Source organism: Pelodiscus sinensis, chromosome 6 (assembly GCF_052426305.1).
Source record: "Pelodiscus sinensis isolate ZL-2025 chromosome 6, ASM5242630v1, whole genome shotgun sequence".
Lineage (NCBI taxonomy): Eukaryota > Metazoa > Chordata > Testudines > Trionychidae > Pelodiscus > Pelodiscus sinensis.
The window spans coordinates 130,358,254-130,378,743 of record NC_143057.1 but is presented as its reverse complement, the minus strand read 5'-3'; the positions used below and the strand labels follow the sequence as shown (position 1 = coordinate 130,378,743).

Genomic DNA, 20,490 nt, shown 5'->3' with positions numbered 1-20,490 from the left:
TCAGATATGGGAAAATAGATGGGGAACAAATTTGGTTCCCCTTTTTTTCCCAGCTTTAAAAAAAATGCCGAGCCATTCTGAACAGAAAGCAGAGTTTGGGAATCACTCTGAAATTTTACATAACTGTTGTATGGATTATGAGCACTTTCAAAATGCAGCACACACTATTATGAGACATTTATTTGGTGTAGTTAGTTTATCTGGTACATTTTCATAACATATAAAAACCATTTCTTGCCCGAAGAACTTACAGCCAGACTCAAAGCACATTTTGAAATGCCATGAATGAAAAACTCATTTTGATAAAAACAAATAAAGGTGAAGGTTGCTAAGGGACAACAGTGCATATATCAGACAGAAACCAAGCATTTAAGAACAAGGCAATGAATGGTTAAGGAAATCAAATCTCACACGGCCCCTATGAGAAACAAATACAAGCACAAAAAAGGCACATTTCATTAATGTAACCACAATCTTAACTATGCGCCATGGCTCTGTATTAATAAATTCATTATCGGAATTATCTTGATTTCAGTATGTATTTCCTTTTGAGACACACAATTAAATGAGAAATCTTGTTGTTTAATATTCTTAGACAAGAGAGCTCTTGTACAGATGGAACTGTTTATTAATACTGCTGGAAATGTAGTTTTGCCCGAAAAGTTTCTAACCATCAAAAACGGGTAAAAGGGCTTCGCTCCGAGCAGTAGCGGACACCGCCACCACACAGGAATATTGCCGCTGTGACGGCTCCTTACCTTCATTCTGAAAAATGTGATGCTGGTCAGCAAGTCCACTGTGGATTTCAAGTCCTGTAGCCGCTCCGGGCTGCTAGCTGGGAAATTGTTCTGCCGGCATAGAAGTGAAAGCACAAGTGAATGAGCAACCAGCTGTGCACACACTCGCACGCCCATTCAAAGCAAAGATGTTAAAAGCCCTTGGCAATAAATACAGCTCAGAACTTCTATCACCCACACCAATGCTCAATACAGAAAAGCCTTCACTCGGGACAAGGGAGACCTCTCCACAACAAGAATTCATCTGTTTCATTACAAAGTTCTTCATGCGCATTGAAGGTTCATGACAGGCAGACTGACCGGCCTCGCTGGGTGAGACCAGGGGTCCATCTACCCCGTAGCCTGTCTGCCGGCAGTGGCTGGCACTAGACACTTCACAGGGAATGACCAGAACAGGGGAACTGAGTGACCCATCTCCGACTGCCCACCTGCAGCTTCTGGCAGTGAGATGCTTGGTGGCCGCAGCACACAGAGCTGTTTCTGACCCTCCTGGCTCTCAGCCCTTGTTGGACCCATCGTCCAGGAACTTACCTGATCATTTTTGAACCCCGTTATAATTTTGGCCCTTACTGCCTCCTCTGGCGAAGCGTTCCAAGGGCTGACTCTGTTCTGCATGAAGAGGCACTTGTCTTATGTTTGCTTCCAACCTGCTGCACCCCAGTTTCACTGGGTGACCACTGGGCTTGTAGCACTGAAAGGGCTGATCTCCTTCCTAAGATTAATAGTTCCAGTCTTTTGAACCTTTCCTCTTAGGGAAATTGTCCCATAACCTTCCCCATGTTCCTTGCCCTCCTCTATAATTTTTCCATCTGAATATATTTTTTTGAAATGGGGTGACCAAAACTGCATGCAGAATTCCAGGTGTAGGTGTACCGTGGATTTATAAAGCATCAGTATATTTTCTGTACTATATCTACCCCTTTTCAAATGCTTTCTAAGCAATCTGTTCGCTTTTTTTTTTTTGACTGCCCCTGCACACTGAGTGGATGTTTTCAGAGAACTCTCCATGACGACTCGAAGACTCTCTCGAGTGGCAACCGCTAATTTAGAGCCCACCATTTTGTACACAGAGCGGGGATGCTGTTTTCCCAATGTGAATGACTTTGCATTTATCGACACTCAGGTTCATCAGCCATTTTGTTGTCCAGTCAGCCAGTTTTGGGAGTTTGCTCTGTAACTTCGCAGACTTATCTGTGACGTACTGGGGGCTGTCTACTCTTGTGGCCTGGGTCCACTCTGGAGGCATTTTCTATCTATCATCTTTGCCACTTCCTGTTTACCCCCCTTTCCCAAAGCATGAGACCTTGACAGGGAGGGAGAGGGGGAGGGGGAGAACATGGTCTGCGTCCTTTTCATTTTATGTGCCAGCGGCCCATGTCTATTTCCGGTCAGAAGGCCTGTATTTACACACAGAACAAGCACAGCACGAGCAGCAATGCAGCACCGACAGCACGGCTAGTTCTGAAGAGAGGGTTCAGCCAGCGTGCTGGTCGGCACTGGTCCCAGCAGAGACCCTTGGAGGAGTCTCCTCTTCAGTCCAGTTCCAACCAAGGGCAGCCCCGGGAGCCTTTTTAAAACGGGTGTTGCATTAGCAATTGACCATGAACCTACTCCTGCAGGGGCTAGTAGTTCTGCAGTTCCAGATCTAAGTTTCCCCACAATTCCCGGTCCGGATTTATTACGGTGAGCTCCAAAACCTTCTCTACTGACCCCTCACTCTGGGATAGTGCCCAGCGGGGTGGGCATGTGGGGGGGCCCAGCGCCATGCCCAGAAGGGTGGGGCTGAGGGTGGAAGAGGGAGGGCCCAGGGCCGTCAGCCCTTAGTACTGCCCCCGCCCTCACAGCTGCATGGAGCAGCACTCCAGTAGCGGCAGCCCAGAGCTCTGGGCCCCTTTCAATCTCCAGGCCCTGGGGCAATTGACCCTTTTGTTCCCCCTCCTCCCCCCACACTGGCGATACACCCAGGCCTGGCACCTCTCACATCCACCGCAGTGAAAACCAGTGCAAAGAATTCATGTAGCTTTCCTGCAAGGGCCTGGGTCTTCATCAAGTGCCCCCGTAGCACCGCCCCAGCCAGCGGGCGTCCAGCCTCTGAGGTACTTACACTTACTGTTAATTGGGGTTTGTGTCTTTCACTCATTGCCTTTCCATTCCTTTTGGGCCCGTCTAATGACACGTTTACACTGGACTTGTCAGAGTTTCTGCGCCCCTCTGTGTTCCTCCCTAGGATGCGGCTTCCAGTTCGCCAGCGGTGTCTTGTTGCCTCTCACCTCTTCCACTCGGCTTACCCAGCATGGACATTTTTTTTTGTCTCCATGTTTTTCCCCACTCGGCATTTACCTTTACTTGAATTGGTCCTGCCTAGAGCAGGGGGCTGGACTTGACGACCTTCTGAGGTCTCTTCCAGCTCTGTGATTCTATGAGCCTCTCATGGGATGTACTTTAAACTGTTTCCATGCAGCTTGTGACTGAGGCTTGGAATTGCTGTTTAACTGGCCTAGTTTTCGTGGAGTTGCCAGTTTTGAAGTTCAGTGCTACTGGGGTAGGTTCCATTGGTCTTTCCTGCCCCCAAGAAGGAAGTTAAATGTAATGACAGTATGGTCACTATTACCAGCCGGTCGGCTATACCCACTATTACCAGCCGGTCGTGGACTAGACCCTGTGGCCCATTTCGGACTAAAGCAAGAATTGCCTGCCACCTTGTGGGTTCCGGCTGCTCCTGGAAACAGTCATTAATGGGGTCTAGAAATGGTCTCTGCATCTTGTCCTGAGGAGACATCTTCCCGCTCAATAAGGGGATAAATGAAGCTCCCCATTACCATTGGGATTTCTTGTCTAATCACACTGAGTATTTCAGAAGCACCATCCCCAGCCTGGTCAGGTGGTCGGAGGTAGAATCCGAGTGTCATTCTCTTATCGCGCAGGCATGGAGTTTCTATCCAGAGTCTCTATGGTACAGTTGGAGTCACTGAAGATGTTTACAACACTTGACTCTAGGCTGTGTCACATGTGGTGCCAGACCCTCACCGGTACGACCTGCTCTGCCATTCTTACAGAGTTTGAACCCTGGCACTACTGCGCCCCATGGATTATCCTCATTCCACCAAGCTTCTGCGATGCCTATTACACCCCGGCCCCAACCCCCTTCTCCCTAAGCCAACTGAAAAACTAACCCACTCTCCCAGCAACTGGCCCCAGCCCGGAGATAACAAAAGAGGGGCAAGGGTAGGATTCCCAGGCAAGGTGTCACCTGGTTGCTCCCCCAACCCAGGTTCAGGTTACAGCACAGCCTGAGCTACTGTTGTGGATGTGGTAAGGTGGGGCAGCCTCCCCTCAGCACGAGCCACGGCCAACATCCCATCTCCAGCCGGGCACCAGTGCAGTGTGCAGGGAAACTGAGGCGCGCACACACACAGAGTTACAATAGAACAGCACAGGACAGGCGGAATCACCCACCACACGACGTGAACAGAGCGAACACAATCCCCACTACGTCCCAGCCTCTCTTTGGAGAAGGCCGGTCAGGATGCCCGGTGTGGTGCCACAGTATCCGAGTTCCATGGCACTTCACTGTCTGTTGCCTGGCTTGCAGGTACCTAACACTGGGTACTTACTTCCCTTCCCCAGAGCCCTGTCCGTGCACCACCCTCAAGGGGCTTCCGAGGGGATTTTCACAACATGATGCCCTCAGCTCCGGACTTGCTGAGCCCAGCATTTTCCTACCGTCTCACTGATCTGTCGCACACCCGCTCTCAGCCGACAGCCTCCACGCACAGTCTTGCACTCAGCAGGGCACGACGTTCAAACAGCCATGGGCATGGGTCCCCAAAACCCGACCAGAATGCCCCAAGTCTCGCAGCACTAGCCGCTGGGTTACACGAACGTTTCGTCCACAGGAAGCTGTCGTGCTTCGACACTGCACTAGCCTGCCGTGCACCAGGCGTCCACGTGGACCCTGCTGGCCAGCACGGCCGGCCCCTTCCTGTACTTGGATCTACCCCGTTTTGGCACCAGGCAGATCAAGGCTCACTAGGGAAGGAGGTCCCTTACCTATCTGGACCCTGAGTTCTTGAAGTGTGGCCCCTCTCTGTGCCACTGTGGGCTGTGCATGAGCTCTGCACATCTGAGTTTGGAAGATTTTTGCTAGCGGTGTCCCTCGGTCTGTGCTCGTCCAGTTCTCCTTGTGTCGTGCAGACCGTCAGCAGAGCCCTGCCAGATTCACAGCCATGACAGACTGACGTCTGGTCGTGTGTGCGTGCATACCCTACCCCCTACAGATTCCATTGAGGAAACCCAGCGTTTCTGGGAGGTTCTGGCCCAAAAGGGAGTAGCCAGGGCAGGGAGGTGCAAGGCTATTTTAGGAGGTTCACAGTATCGCCACCTTGACTTCTGCATTGCTAAATTGAGAGCATCATAATCACCTAGCAGAATACAGATGGGAAGTGGGGGGAGCCCCACTCACTCACTCAACTCTGGGTCTCAAAGCTAGTAGAGAGTAGTTCATGGATCAAGTATCTCAGGCAATTAGGAAGGAAGCTAGTTTGCTGGACACCCCCCAGTGGAACACAGACGGGGATCAACACATGAACAGCTCTGTGTGTGGCAGCAGGGCCCCTGTGGACACGCCGTATGTGGCAGTCACGTGGCGCAGATTTACACCCGCGAGTGCTGAGAGCTGCAAGTCCATAGAGACAAGCCCTAAATAGGCGGGAGAGGGTGGGTGGGATGCGATTGCACCAGGAGAGCGGATGGAAATACCCTTTCTAAGCCATTCATTGGGTCTGCTGCAAGATCAGGCGCAGCCAGGTGGCTAGTCGCACTGATTGCCAGAAGCATTACGGCGCAGGAGCTGCAGAGAGCGCCTCTCGCTGGCATTAGCCGGGACATCAGATATTCCTTCGAAGCTGCTCATTTAAGCTGGTTGGATTCCACATGCTCTGCACTGACAGCTAAGTGGCAGCAGCCTAGCTCACGGGCACAACCTGCGCTAGCCCTCCCCTGCGGCCAGAGCGCCGGCCAGTAACCAATACGTCTAAGAACAGAAGAACGGTCAGCCTGGGAGATTTCTCCTTGGAATCGTGACCGCCCTACTGCTTGTGCTGAAGGGGAGTAGCCAGACCAAAGGTCCATCTAGCCCAGTGTCCTGTCTGCCACCAGTGGCCAACTCCAGAGGGACGGAACACAACAGGTAATCCTCACATGACCCCTCTCCTGTCACCCACGGCTACAAGACAAGCACCAGTTACAATCGGGGGTTACTGTGGTGCCAGAAGTACTGCTGATGGCTCGACACATCTGGCAAAAATTGGCAGACAGGGCATTCGCAAAGCGAGACATCTTCTTCTGCCTTTGGTAAGCTAGTAAGCAAGAGTTTGACAAAGAGCGAGCAACAACAACTGAAGAGCACACATGCCAACATAACATGCTCTTAGACTCCTCATTGTCAGAGGATGACTTATGTCAGAGCTACCCTTGAAAGAACATCAGCTGTTCTGGAAAAAAATCAATTAGGAACCCATTTATGCAATCAAGTCTCGACATCACAAATTAGATCTAATTACATTTTACCACAGCTCACATGCTATATTACTATTCTTGGCAGAACGAACTAACATCTCCTCCAAGGATTAACTCCCCCCATCATAAAGAGTATCATTCCACTATTTATAATTATATGCTTCCCAGCAGTACTTCTAACAGAATTAGAATGTGCCTTGCGTGCGGCAGGGGGGCTGTCAAAAGGTTTCTCTGCACTCAGAGCACAAAGACTGCGATTCAATCCCCGAGCGCCATGGGACAGCGCTGGAAATCAGGTTTCCGGGAGGTGGGGGGGCTTTGGCAAAGATCTTCTTGTAAGACGGCTCTGGCCGCAGCCACCCTTCCAGCCTGCCCGCCCCCCTGCAAAGGACGCATACAACAATGCCGAGTTATCCCAAATGAAGGCGAGCCACCCGCTGAACAAGACAGACAGAAATGGGGATCTGACAGAATATTCATCCCAAATTACTTTAGACTGGAATATGCACAATGTAGCATAAGCACAGAGCATGACAGACTGGGAGATTTCGCCGATGAATCAGGCCCTTGTGCTGAAAGAGAGTAGCCCTCACTCTGCCCTGCTCATGTGCCCCACATAGCTGCTCTGCCCAGGACAGGGGGTGGCCACCGTGATCAGGGACCGTCAGACAGAAGCCATCACCGAGTGTCTGAGGCCAACCATTCTGATTATCTCAACTCCTCACCCTGCCCCAGGGGACAAGGGACTTCCTACACAGAGGCCCGCAGAGTGGGAGGAGAGAGGCTTTCCGGCTGGGCACGGAGCGAGAGGAAGGGGAGGGCAGAGAGAAACAGAGAGGCTTTATCTGAAAGGGCGACTCTTCACGGTCACCTACAAGCAGCAGCGGCTGGGGACAGAGAAGGCAGGAGGGAGTGGGCACTGCTCAGGAAGTTTGTTCTTCCAAAGATCAGTAATTCCAGGGCTTTATCAGCCTACGCTGATGGGCAATCCCTTTGTTTGGCTCCCTGGCAGGGCCTACACCCTTGGTGGAACTCGCATGGTTCATACCATGCAGCTCGGGGCTGGGAGGCTCGTTCCAGGCTCTGCGGTGGCTTCGGTGCCAATTTCCACATTCCAAGGAAGGCCTGAGACGAGGGGACTGAACCTGGGGGTGCCCTTACAGACCCGGGGCTGGAATACTGCCCCAACCTTGGCCAACCCCGGCCGACTGGGAAGCACATGGGACCCAGCCACTCGGTACAGTCCCAAGAGAGACCGGTGTGGGTTGTGATACAGAGCAGCTCTTGCTTTGTAGACGTGTCCTTCACACGGCCTGCCTGGGGCGACTGTGAACACGCAAGACAGACAACGGTTTCGTTGTGTGTCTGAAGAATTTTGGTTGGTGACAGGAGCCCACACGTCATGAAAATACCTACAACAGGGAGAAAGCCCATGCTGTACACAAAAGACCCTGAAAACATGCTATTCGTTGACACTTACCCTATACATGGACAGGTCGATACGGAGTGAGTTGTGCAGCTGGTCCAGCAATTTAACAAACCTTTCTTTCTGTTGGGCAGAAAAAAAAAGACCCCAATAAATAACCTCATGCTCCATCACAGAAAAGTAGATCTACTCAGCACTCCAATCAGACGAGTGCTTCCCGAGAACCAGCGCTGGGTTACAGAGGAGTGGGAGGAGGCTATCTGCGTTCATTCTATTGTACAAACGTGGTGGGCAGACAATACTTGCTTCAGATCTCTGATTTTACTGCCACACCAAGCTCAGGAGGGATTTCAATATTTACAAGGGTCAGGAAATTCTTCTTCGTCCCTTAAAGGAGGCCCATACACTGCTCCAGTGCAGAGAATCCCAGACCACTACGTATTTGGAACGGACACAAGTTCCAGTTCTTCAGCTGCACGGTTGCACAGACACAACGATCACATTTAAAGCAAAGGCTCGTCCCCACACTGGCTCTGGCCAGCGGCACAGGCCCTCACTCATGCAAATGAGACTCTCAAATTGGTTCTTGCCAAAACTAAAAGCTCAACCTTTCACTTACTGCGAAACATTTTCAGAAGGTCAATTCAAAACGTGTGTTTTCAGGAATTGTTTTTTTAGCCAAAACACAATCCACAAAGGTCAACCCCAACCTGGGAATTGGGCCAGCGTCTGAAACATGCATCCAACACTTTCATCCAGCTCCAATCGCTGCCATACTTGGGGCCAATGCCGCTGGGAGCTGGTTCAGCATCCGCTGTGTCCCACACCAGAGCATGGCCTGTCCCAACCCCCGTTCTGAGAACCCGAACACACCCATCCTCTACCGGGTATTACAGGGCAACCAACGGAAACTGCACAGTACAATCAATGCCTCAGTTAGCCAACAAAGCAGAGCTGGGGAACCTTGTTTCGGTTGGGGGCCACTGACCCACACAAAAATCAGTCGGGGGCCACACACACAAAAACCCCACTGACGGGGCGCCCGACTGAGGAGACACACTCCCCACGTTCGCCTCACACCCCAGAGCCTGGGGGCGGGCCTAGGATATTTTGTGCATTCCAATGCCGTGACGGGGGGGGGGGGGCGCTGGAGCACCAGCGCAGAATCCCTAATGCAAAGGGGGGCCCTGAGCCACGGGGGCCAGATCCAGACGCAGCCCCGGGCCTGAGGTTCCCCGCCCCTGCCCTAGAGAGTTCAACTTGAGAAACACCAGCAAGAAGCGCAGCAGCGATTTGGAGACAGACTTCTAAAGCCGTGGAAGTCCTGAAACCATCACGTGCAGGGGGCACGCTGTGTAGGATAATCCCCACAGGGCTCCATGCCGCTTGCACTCTGGTGCGGCTGGGGCACAGGGGCCAGGAGAACAGGGCACTGCGCTGCTTAGCCTCTAGCCTGGGTGCAAGAGACCACATCAACCAGTGGTAATTCTTCCTACACTGTCCCTTCAGCAGAACTAGCATGTCACTGTAAGGAGAGGGCAAGCCAGAGGCACCCCAAGCCAGTAAACCCGTCACAGCGGCATGGCGGGACTGTTCACCCGGAAACATACCCCGAAGTTGGAGGCTGCAAAGCGGTCCGAAGCAGACACGTTGGTGGACGCGGTCGTGTGCGCGTAGTAGGCATTGATATTGGCCAGCAGGGTGCTCATCACAGCTGGCACTCCCGGGCACATGTACTTGGAGGAGAGACATGCAAAGTGCCTGGAACAGCAGAGGCAAGGTCAGTTTCGGAGAAGACGCCAAGACGCTCCATGGGTTACAAGGTTACATCCGGCCCTCAGGGGAAAGCAGATCTAGAGAAGTGGCTCTTCCAGCTATTTCCAGCCAACCAACCTCAACCACACCCTACTGGAAGTACCACATCAAGGAAGGCTGTAGCTGCCAGCCAGAATTTCACCTTGGTGGCAAGTTTCCATTCTCCAACACGTGGCTTTTCTGCCAAGATACCACTGGTAGCAGCAAAATAGACGCTTTCACCATGGCCCAGGAAACATGACACAAGGGCTTCAATCCAGCACTTTTTGGTAAGTCCCATCCTGAGATTGCCCTATTGCTCAGGATACGGCGATTCTGAGACAGCGCCTGATACCAGGAGACCTGCCCATCAAACTGCTCTGCCCAGTATAGTCAGTAACTTCCTACGTGACAGCCAGTGGGAACTAGAACCCGCCCTGCCTGCCATGAGCGCGGCCGGATCTCTATCCCAGACTGCGCTGTACAGAGGCTTCTTTCATGCTCTGGGCTACTCCTGTCATCCTGCAGGAAGTACATGGGCTCATTTGCATATTCTCATATCATTGCTCTCATTAAAATGCAACAAAATCTCTTACAGGAAGGCTTAAAATTGTTCCACCAGCATTTGGTCTTGAGAAGTGATTCAAGTAAACAACCCAAGAACAGCTGGTATAAATACGGAGCCAGCAGTTAAAAAGGGAATAATATTATAAAACACAAAACAAGGGCGTCCGAGTGTAAGAAACTTGTCAATGTCTGCTGCAAATTCACGTTTACAAGAACCTCTCTTGGAAAAGATCAATCTCTGTGGCCGGAGGCAACACACGGCCGTCAGCTTCCATGTTACTCACCCCCTGAGCACACTGACAGGGCTTTACATGAAAATACCCAAGATCCCGTGTTTCAGATGCTCATACAGTGGCATCTATGTGAGGTCTGGCAGGTGTCCTGCTGGGAGGTCAGTCACTCCTAGACAGACAGATCTCAGAACCCTGTGTCTCTCTACCAGTGTCTTGCACAGACACTTTTATGGAAGAAAGAAGGATCTCAAACTTGAATTATAGAATCCTAGGGCTGGCAGACACCTCAGGAGTCATCGACTCCAGCCCCCTGCCCAAAGCAGGACCAACCCAACTCAATCACCCCAGCCAGGGCATTGTCAAGCTGGGACTTAACCTTAAAAAACTACTTTTACTGTTCTGAAAAACTGACAAGCCCAAATCCCCGCAGAAAGATGCTTGCAGGGTTTGTGAAGGAACATACTTTTTAGCCATTGAGGGGGAAGCCTCAAAATTAGTCCAAGGCAGGGTCCATTACTGTGGACGTGCTACCTCGGATTTAGAGCCCCAGGAAGTACTGGGGAGTCATTATTTCGAAATAACAGCAGTGGAGCATCCACGCTACCATTATTTCAAAATCACTATTTCAGAATTAGCGTTACGCCGGAGGAAAAGCAGGGGTACAGATTTCAAATTCTGTGGCCCATTAGTTCAAAACAGCAGGCTTGGCCGTGTGGACGCTCGGCTTATAAATTCGACCTTGGTGGGCTTATTTCGAAACAAAGTCCTAGTGTAAATCAGGGCTTAGAGAGCATTTCTGTCCTAGCTGGTGCAATGTAGGTTCTAATCATACTCCGCTAACACGGCGCGTGTGCAAAGGACTTCTGGGGCTGGCTAGCACAGCTGTCATTTCAGGGCTCCCTTTCCACTTTGGTTACGATGGTTCCACCGGCAGCAAGTGAAGGCGTCTGTGGGGAGAGCTACCAGTGGGAACATTCAGCTCAAGGATACCTCAAAACTGAAACTGCCAAGGTGAGATTCTTCCAAACTTATCTGCCTCCTTCAGTATTTCACTGAAGACAAAAAGCAGATGCAACACAACAGGGTCTGCAGGAAGACGCCGAGTTCCTCAGGAACCCCAGGCAGCGCTTAGTGTTAAGGCCCCAAAGCAGCCGAGAACTGTACTAGTCTAGTGCGAAACACCGCAAGCCAGGGCACCCTCTTGGTTGAATCCTCCTGCTGACACACCGATTGCTCTGGTGCCTCATCCTGGGTTCCGGGATCACCCTGAAAAAGCGCTGGTGTTAAATCTGGGTCCCAAATGCCCCTCCAGACGTGTTATTTGGGGGAGGGATGGTACATTTTAAATAACTCAGCGGTCAGTGAGTCTTACAGCAGCGACGCTTTGCGGCTGGGAACCACGTTCATGCTGCTTTGCAATACACACTTTGGATGTGGCTGCTCAGAATTGAAATCGCAGGGCAGGACCATCAGGCCGCTGGGGGGGCCAATGGATTGGAGAGTGGGCCCGTGGCTCCCAGGAACCAGCGCCCTGTGCTGGCAGCGCCTCCCGGTCACGCGGCTCTACCACTGGGGTCCAGGCAGGGCTGGGTGCAGGACAGCCGCACGGGGAGAGGAGCCATCAGCACTGGACAGCGGCTCCTGGGAGCAATGGGACCACGCTCCTCTCCATGGCTGCAGCGTGTCTCGCGAGTACTGCCCCGTGGATGCCAATGACATACACCCACAGCTGCGGTTAGACATTTGTATCCAGGCAGGACTCGACTGACTCGGAGCACGACAGCCCGCTCCTGCTCACCATCCCCCTAACCGACAGGGACCAGCATCGCCAGCCACGGCAGGCCACGCCAGCCACACTACACATCATTAACAACCAACACATTCACAACTCTGCCCTTGGTGAGTAAATCCATCAGCCACAGCAAGGGTCCAGGCTAAGGACCACCTGCAGAGTCACTTACGTCATAGCCTGGTATATTGTCTCTATACCATAACGCATTGCAAATTCATCCACGATCTCTTGGGCTGTCTCGTCAAAATAGACCTTCCAGGCATCATCTCCTTTGGCGTCTGGGATCTTCACCACCCCATTCCCTTGAATATCTGTGAGATGGTGGAAGAGGTTCTGAAAGGGAAACAGAACGCAACTGAAGCGGATTGGCTGGAAGCCTCCAAGACGGAGAGCAACACGACTGGCTTGGAACCACCCTGGAGACAGAACATGGGAGAAACACAGCTCCTATATTCTACTGGCTTCCTTCTTCTTTTGGAGAATTGGGTTTTCCTCCTCAGACATGACAGGATTCCCCAGATGCATCCCTACAGCTTCATCCACCTGTAAAAGTAACTGGCTCATGCCCTGAGGGAACAAGGCTTTAGCTCAAACTTAAGTCAACAAAAGGACAAGACAACCGGCCACCAGGGATAGCTCAGTGGTTTGAGCACTGGCCTGCTAAACCCAGGGTTGTGAGTTCAATCCTTGAGGGGGCTACCTAGGGAGCTGGGGCAAATCTGTCAGGGAGGGTTCTATAAGATAGCTATATCTCCATGCTATTATAATAAATACATGCAGGAGGCGGAGCAGGCCTGTAACACACAGGTGAGGCCTGCAACTACAGGTCCCAGTCCCCATGGGCCACACCTCGGTACAGAAGGTAAGACCGCCTGCGAGGCGGGGTTTCAACCAACGTTACAGGTGTGTAGAAATGTGGATGGATCTTTAAGGTGACTTTGTACAACACTACAGCGATCTAATGGCTGGAACATCACAAACTGTCCCCTCATAGCGCAACTACCCAACAGGCCAGCGCAGGCGATGGCTTCATGCTTCTTTCAGCTTCCCCGGCATGTCACAGGCGGCTCACTAGGGACATTAGCGACTAGCCAACTATCTGATACGCATAAGCTTATTGGCTAGTCGATCCGTGTCTCAACTAGTCACTCCCGATCCATGTCTCTACTAGTCGCTGCCCCTCCCCCAGTGCTGGGGGAGCCAGCTTAAAAGCAGGTTCCACCAGCACCATCTCCACAGGGGGCAGAGGCGTACGGGGTGACCAGGCGTAAACCAGAAATCAGCAGATTCCCAGCTCATGTCTGGTCCCTCCTGCAATGCTCCTGCCTCTTAAATGCATTAGGAGCCTGGCAGCAGCTCTTACTACATTTAAAAGGCAGCGTCGCAGAGGGGGTTAGCTCCCAGGGCCAGGAGCTAATCCCGCTGTGGCTCCGCAGTCTCCCCGCTGATCGACTAATCGATGGAAATTCCATCGACTAGTCAACGAGTCGATTCAACGCAATGTCACCTCCCTGTCACTTGCAATGATCCCTGCGGGCGGAGGCGCCGGGCAGAAAGCCAGCCAGCCGTTCCATCCTGGCTCTGCAGCTTCCAGAAGCAGCCTGGCAGCACAAACTTCCCTACGCAGACACAAGCCCGGCTCTCCCGTGGCTCAAGCTAGCACCAGCCACGCGCAGAACAAGCTATGACGTTGCCCCGAGAAAGCGGCCTTCCAAGGTTTAACTCCACTCCCCGTGTGTAATGGAATTCCACTGCAGGGCTCTTGGGGACACAAGCAGGTTCTTCCTGAGTGGCCACATCTGGCAGCTCTTACCCCAAGGGGATGCCCGCTGCCTGCAAGGAAAGCTCTCTGGAAGCAAGCGGCACAAGGCTATTTTCTTGCTCCAGTGAAGTTGTGGACCTGTTGGTCTCCTGACCCTCAGAGGCTGGGTAGGGGAGACAAAAATGACTCGCACCGGACACACTGTTTCAACTGAAGTCACGGTCCCTTCCCAGGCCAACAGTCTGAGCGTTGCCATCTTTGGGGAAACGGCCGATTCCAACGCTGTCCCCACCGCGTGCAGCTCAGGCATCCTTCCTCATCCCCTTTTCCGGCCCGTCTGCTTCCACTGGGAAGGCCTCCACCCACCACTGCTGTGCGGCAATCACCCCCCACGCAGTTCAGCGTGTTCCCCGGTGCCCCTCAAGCGGCGTGCGGACACTTCAGCCGCCGGGACACTGGCCTCCTTGGAGAGCAAACCAAGAGATGGAAAATCTCATGATCTAATTAGGGGCTTTTGCCTGAACCTAGGACTTCCCCTAGTTTAGCTGCAAAGCGCTTCGGGGTTGCCCGTGACGTACACCATCGCTGGCTGAAAGGGGCGGGGAGAGGCCTTTAAAGCGACAGCCCCGCAGAGGGGAGGAATAGAACGACCCTGCGTAGTCGGGGGAACCCCAACAGCTCAAGATGCAGAACTGCCACTGAACTAAAAGGCCGAGATCTGACCCTAATTGCTGCTGGGTGGCTCGTTGTGGTTCCTGGATACCTCTCACCCTTCCAGGCTAAGCCTAGCCCAGAGGTCCCTGGCCTCTGTCTGCCCCCCTCAAGGACAGCCAGGGACACTGGATTAGCCTCTGCTCCCTAGAGCCCCTAGCAGCGAAGGAGTGCAGCTGGGGGGAGGGGGGTTTATGCCGTAAGGGCAGGGGACTGGACTTAATGACCTCTTGCAGTCCCCTCCACTTCTAGGAGTCTACGCTGCCAATGCCTGCACTCTGCCTGGTCACGGGACAGACCAAGGGGCTTCAAACCCAAGAGCGGGGTCCTAACACATTTCAGACGACAATGAACCACGTTTATTCACAACCTAGCCTAGAGGGGACAGCCCACCTTGGACATGGGCAAGGCCTAGTAACAGGACCTCAATCTGCAGGCAAGGGCTCAGAGTTACAGCTGGACAGACTGCAGTCTCTATAGCCACAGGCTGAGAAAGGCTGGGGGGGGGGGGGGGGGGGGGGACAGGACACAGGGTACCTGCAACATCAACAAGCCGAGGGCTTAGGAGAGAGAACCCAGTTACCACCCCACATGCTTCAGGCATACTCACTTCATGAAGGCAAGTGTACTGGATGTGATACGGAGCCACCTTCTCCTCTCCTTTTATTTCCACGTTGATTTGCAGGCGGATAGCCCCAGACACGGCCGATTTATCTGTTCTTTTCTCTAGAAAGACAAGCAGTGCAAGTTACATTTCTCTGTACAGGGAATAGGCCTGGCAGGGGCAGCACAACGTGGTAGAAGAAAAACACAGGTGGAAGTCGAGACTGACTTGGAACCGCGACCCTTCTGGATCCTACTTTTCCCAGAGATAGTGTGTTGGGTTTACAAGTGCCGGGACAGACGGGCAGGGTCACGCACCACGGGGTAACCGCAGGCGTCTCTCAGACGGGCACAGCTCAACCCCGTCCTTCAGTGCCACTGGCACAGCGCAGGCCCAAACGAACGTGCAGTGACACAAACGAGAGAAGCCAAAGGACATGCTGAAAAGTTCCTCTCTGAGGGCGAGTGAATCTGAGGACGAATTCAGTAATCATGAAATTAAGGGACTGGGCGTTGGTTTCAAAAGCAGCCACGTGATGTAGGAGCCTACAAGCCACTTTCCGAGTTGGTTTAGCTGTGTGGGTGTCGACTGCATGAGCATTAACTTGGTGGCAAGCTGGGGTGTAAATCTCCCATGCCCCCGTGCGCTGCACACCAACTACCCGGGTGCATGCTAAAGCTTCCCGCGTGCCCTCGGATACGGCTGGGCACAGGCCTTCGGTCTCGTTAGCTCAGGACCCTGCGTCACTTCTGAGAGGGGAGCCAGCCCAGCTGAACGTTTTACCCTCTCTTCACTTGGGCTAAGAGCACTGCTCTGCCCACGTACCCTGGTCACCTGCTCAAGCCTGTGATACACCAGCCTGGGCCCTTCCAGCGCTCAGCAGCACCCAGGGGAATTCCAGAGCTTGGCCTTCCGAGGCGAGAGTCTGTGGTGCTTTGTGGGGGACACGCCCGGAACCCCAGCCAGTTCATTTCTACCTTGTTCCACACACGAGCACTGGAATCGAGTAACAGGAGATTCTAACCCACGGCCCCTCCCGCCCCACAGCGTTAACGTTTCCTGGAGTTAGGCTCCCTAGGACCCTGCGTGGCACATTCGGAGTACAAGGCACCTGGGGTGAATGGCTACCACCGTCTTACAGCAGGAGAAACTCCCTGCAGACACCAACTGCTGGCAACACAGGCCGCTCTCCGTCCTTCTGCAGGCTACGAATCCACATGCCACACTCGGGTCTGGGGGTGCCCAGTCCATGCTCTTCTGGACCCCGCAATGCCCAAGCCCGCGGCCTCTGGGGAAGAGCGCCTCCCAGGTCATGGGCTGCATCTCCGCTCAGCTCGCCCCTTGGCAAAGGCACGTGGCCGTGTCCATAGCAAAACCCAAGTGCAGTTCACTTACCAGAGTCGGAAAGCGAGATTTAACTGAACACAAGTATAAGGGGACAAGTCAAAGAGACACAGCACACAACCGAGAGGCTGAACTCATTGACATGGGACTTTCTGGTCCAAGAAGGAATCTCTCACCCATAGGACAGACCACACAGCACTTCTTCTGTTTCGAAAGCTGGGATCCACCCTCCCGGAGCCATCCTGCTGGAACGGATAACAGCTCGTGCTCCTTCATCAGCGTTAACAGCGACAGGCTGTCACCCCAGGGATTCCCCGCTTCAGGTACACCCACGGGCCTGCCCCAATCCAGGTGCATGGGGCTGGCTCCGAGGACGCCCACAGTTCTCAACATTGACAGTTATCCTGGGGCCTGCTTCACCTCAGCTGACAAGTTTCACTTCAACCCTTTTGAAACCCAGCAGCCCACACGTCTCAATTCGAAAAGCACTCCCACCGCAAACGTCATTCAATACCCAGGACCATCTGCCCATTCGCAGCATCCAGCTGAGACCCCACACGACCTCCCTTCTGAGCAGACGATCAGACACAGAGGAAATGCGCCTGCCTGGCTATGTCGGGATGTGTCTACATCACACCCAGCCCATCACCAGGGGGAGAGCAAAGTGAACTCCCGTAGACAGAGTGCCTGGGGCACCAACACCACTTTCTGAAGTTCTGTCTGTGTTTGGCTCCTTGCTTGTGAATGCTGTGAACAGTCCGCCTACGGTCGTAGTGGCCACGGTACGACTGACGGGCAAATGCATCCAGCCCACGAGGTCTACAGATATTAGCTTGTATCTTGCATAGACACTGTCTAGCCTGCGGAGACCACAAGTCTCAACACGCAAAATTGTATTTTGATGTGAGATGCTCTGGCTAGTCTCGACAGACTACAGTAAGAACAGATGCAAAGTACTCCGCTTTGGGAGGGGCAATCAACTGCACGCATACAGAACGGGAAGTGACCACCTAGGAAGGAGCACTGCAGAAAGGGATCTGGAGATCAGTGGCCCATAAGCAAAAGGAGTCAACACTGTCATACAGTGCTGTTGGAGGGAGGGGAGCGTCATTCACAGCCACTGGGGCTGGTGTAATTACGTGAACAGGAGAGCAGCCTCCTGCCAGCACAGAACAGCTACATGAGCCATCTCTCAGTGGCACAGCTGCATCATTCAATAACCTCACTGGTGGAACCAAGGCCTTAGTGCTGCCCTGAGGGCAGGGCACTGGACTAGAAAACCTCTCGAGATCCCTTCCAGCCCTACAATTCTACATGGTCATACTGCAGAGAAGAACGCCTGCTAACTCCTCCATCGGGTGCACACAAGCGACGGCCATCACGCCAGTGGCGTACCAAGCATGCATGGGCAAAGCCTGAATGCTCCCCGGTTGGCACAAGACCAATCGCAACGTCTTCATAGAAATTCATCAAGAAAACTCGTGTAAAGATCTCATTCTTGTCACCAAAAACGTTTCTTCCCTTAAAGGATGTTGCAACAATATCCTTTACTACCACAGGAGTCAACAACGGGATGCTGTTAAAGGCAAATGCACATTTAGGTCGCATTAAGGGACGCATGGCATGCAAGTCACGGGAGGCGACAGGACTGCTCCATTACATGCTGGTTGGGCCCCAGCTGGAGCACCAGGGTCAATTTTGGTCCCTGCTGGAGAGAAAGTGGGAAGGATCCAGAGGTGAACAACGAGGCTGATCAAAGGCACTGAATGCAAGCCACCTGAGCAAAGGCTGTAGGAACTGGGTCTGGTTAGCTTGGGAAGAGGAGATGAAGGGGGTCTTCGCACACTTGAACAACTGCCATAAAAAGATGGAGGAAAGTTGCGCTCTCTTGCCATGAGGGCAAGACAAGAGGCCATCGGTTCAGACTACAGCACAGTGGGTTCGGGTTGCAGGAAGCCCCTGAGTTCCGACCCCCCACACTTATAACCATTTTTGTAAGTGCGGAAGGGGCCGGAAACCCGACCTACGTCCTCGGCCCACATTTACAACAGCGCACGGCGCCTACCGTAAATGCAGGTTTGAGTTATGACACCCCCAACTTGCGACACTTCCTCCGGAACCCATCGCAAGTCGGGGGCCTCCCTTAAATCTCACGAAAAAACTTCCTGTCAGAACAGGAGGACAATGGAATCAACTGCCAAGGGAAGTTGTGCAATCTCCTCTCGGGAGGTTTCATCATGGCTAGGCATGCGTCTGGGATGGGTCAGCTCCAGCTAATCCGTTCGGCCCCTATGATTCCACAGTAACAACAGGAGCAGGGAACTCGTGGAAGGAGGAGGCGCTGCCTTTCCGACGGTTGGGAGCCCACGACGCAGCTGGCACGTATCCGATGCTGTACAAGGCTGTGGCAGGAAAGGACTAAAAGCTACTAACTACAATTTAGCAGAGCATTAGAAATGTTTGCTGGCAATCAAGCCTGTCCCAAAATTCCAACATATGTCTAGAGCCTTGCAACAGAACGGATGTGTCTAACAGAGGGCTTTCCTCGACACAAAATTTGAATGCTCCTCAATTATTGCTGCACAAGACAGACAGTGAACAATGCTAAAAATAGAGGTGTTAAATGCTGCCACCATGTAAGCACATACTGCATGATGGTGGGAGGACATTATTCCCACTGATTGCCATCTTCAGCACTTGTAACCTGGCCAGGAGACAACAGACGGGAACGTGCCTCACGTCCAATCTCCCAGACTGCAAACCCAGTCCCCTGCTGCTCTGGGGACCCACGACTGCTCGTCTCCTCCGCCAACAGTGTGAAAAACGAGTGCCCCGTGGGCACACAGAAATACACGAGTCAGCTAGAACTTCGGAAATCCAGAAGGGGGACCTGCCTGCATCCTGCACCTGGGATCATCAGAAAAGCAAAAACCCAGCTCCCTTTGCAGATGGCTGACGGGCCGAGGGTTCGAATTACTCCCACTCCCCAGGGCTGAGGTGTTTTGAAGATTGACAGCCTGTGACGTGGGGGGAGAAGGGGCTGTCCACTCTTTTGGCGCTGGATCCACTCTGGTTTTGCATTCACTGGTTGCTGGGTGTGACCCCAATGCCCTATGCTGGGCTGCAGAGATTGTGTGTGTGCGTGCGCTGCCCAGTGGGGGATGGGCCCTGAGGGGGGCACGTAGGCCATGGCCCAGCCGCCTGACACCTGGGCTAGGTGGAGGAATCTGAACAAAGCCAGGGGGCCGAGTGACCAGTTGCTGGGAGTGTAAGTTAGTCTGAGCCAGGGGAAGAGGAGAGGAGCCTGGGAGCAGGAGAGGGGGGTTAGGGCCTGTGAGCCCTTCCCCCCAAGAGGAACACGTCTGTCTGCTCTCAGTGTCTGAGCTCACATCGCTCCTCTGTTACGCCGTGTCCCTGAGAACCAATAAAACCTTCTACTCGACCGGCTGGCTGAGTCTCATCTGGGGGTGCAGGGTCGGGGCTCCCCGACGCACCGTCACACAGCCAGTAGGGCTTCCTGAGACTGGAACAGACTCCCCGGCCTTTGCATTGCTGCTCTGCCAGAATTCACCGAAGGAGCCTCTCTCGGACTCACACCACTTCCTCCCACTCACAGACCATTTGGGAACCAACCCTCCTCCCCCAGCTCTACGCAATTAATTGACCACTAAAACGAGGGGCCGTCAGAATCCACAACGTCCAGGGTGCAGCCAGCTTATTTTGCCAGCATCCATCTCAGAGCTCCTCCCTGCTGGTGCTTCACGCCCCTTGCAGAGTGTCGGGAAGGAAGAGCGTCCGTAATCGCTTAAGAAGCCCACAGAGCTTCTCCTTGCTGTGAGGAGGAACCACCCCCGCTAGGATGCCTCTGTGAGCTTTTGGGAGTCCCCACTTTCCTGCCTCTTTCTTTCCATGTAGATCGAAGTGCTGATGCCTTGTACTGACC

At 53.2% G+C, this 20,490-nt stretch overlaps 1 protein-coding gene across 6 annotated transcripts in view; it reads right to left on the bottom strand.

Annotated features, from left to right (window-relative positions):
- UNC13B (unc-13 homolog B) overlaps positions 1–20,490 on the bottom strand; it is a 341,304-nt gene that overhangs the window by 72,081 nt on the left and 248,733 nt on the right. For all 6 annotated transcript variants that reach the window (XM_075932839.2, XM_075932833.2, XM_075932834.2 and 3 more), the window contains 5 exons: positions 15,210–15,325; positions 12,296–12,459; positions 9,351–9,501; positions 7,795–7,863; positions 759–848 (listed from right to left, as the gene is read on the bottom strand). In XM_075932839.2, the coding sequence (XP_075788954.2) occupies positions 759–848; positions 7,795–7,863; positions 9,351–9,501; positions 12,296–12,459; positions 15,210–15,325 (590 nt within the window). The remainder of the gene's footprint in view (positions 1–758; positions 849–7,794; positions 7,864–9,350; positions 9,502–12,295; positions 12,460–15,209; positions 15,326–20,490) is intronic.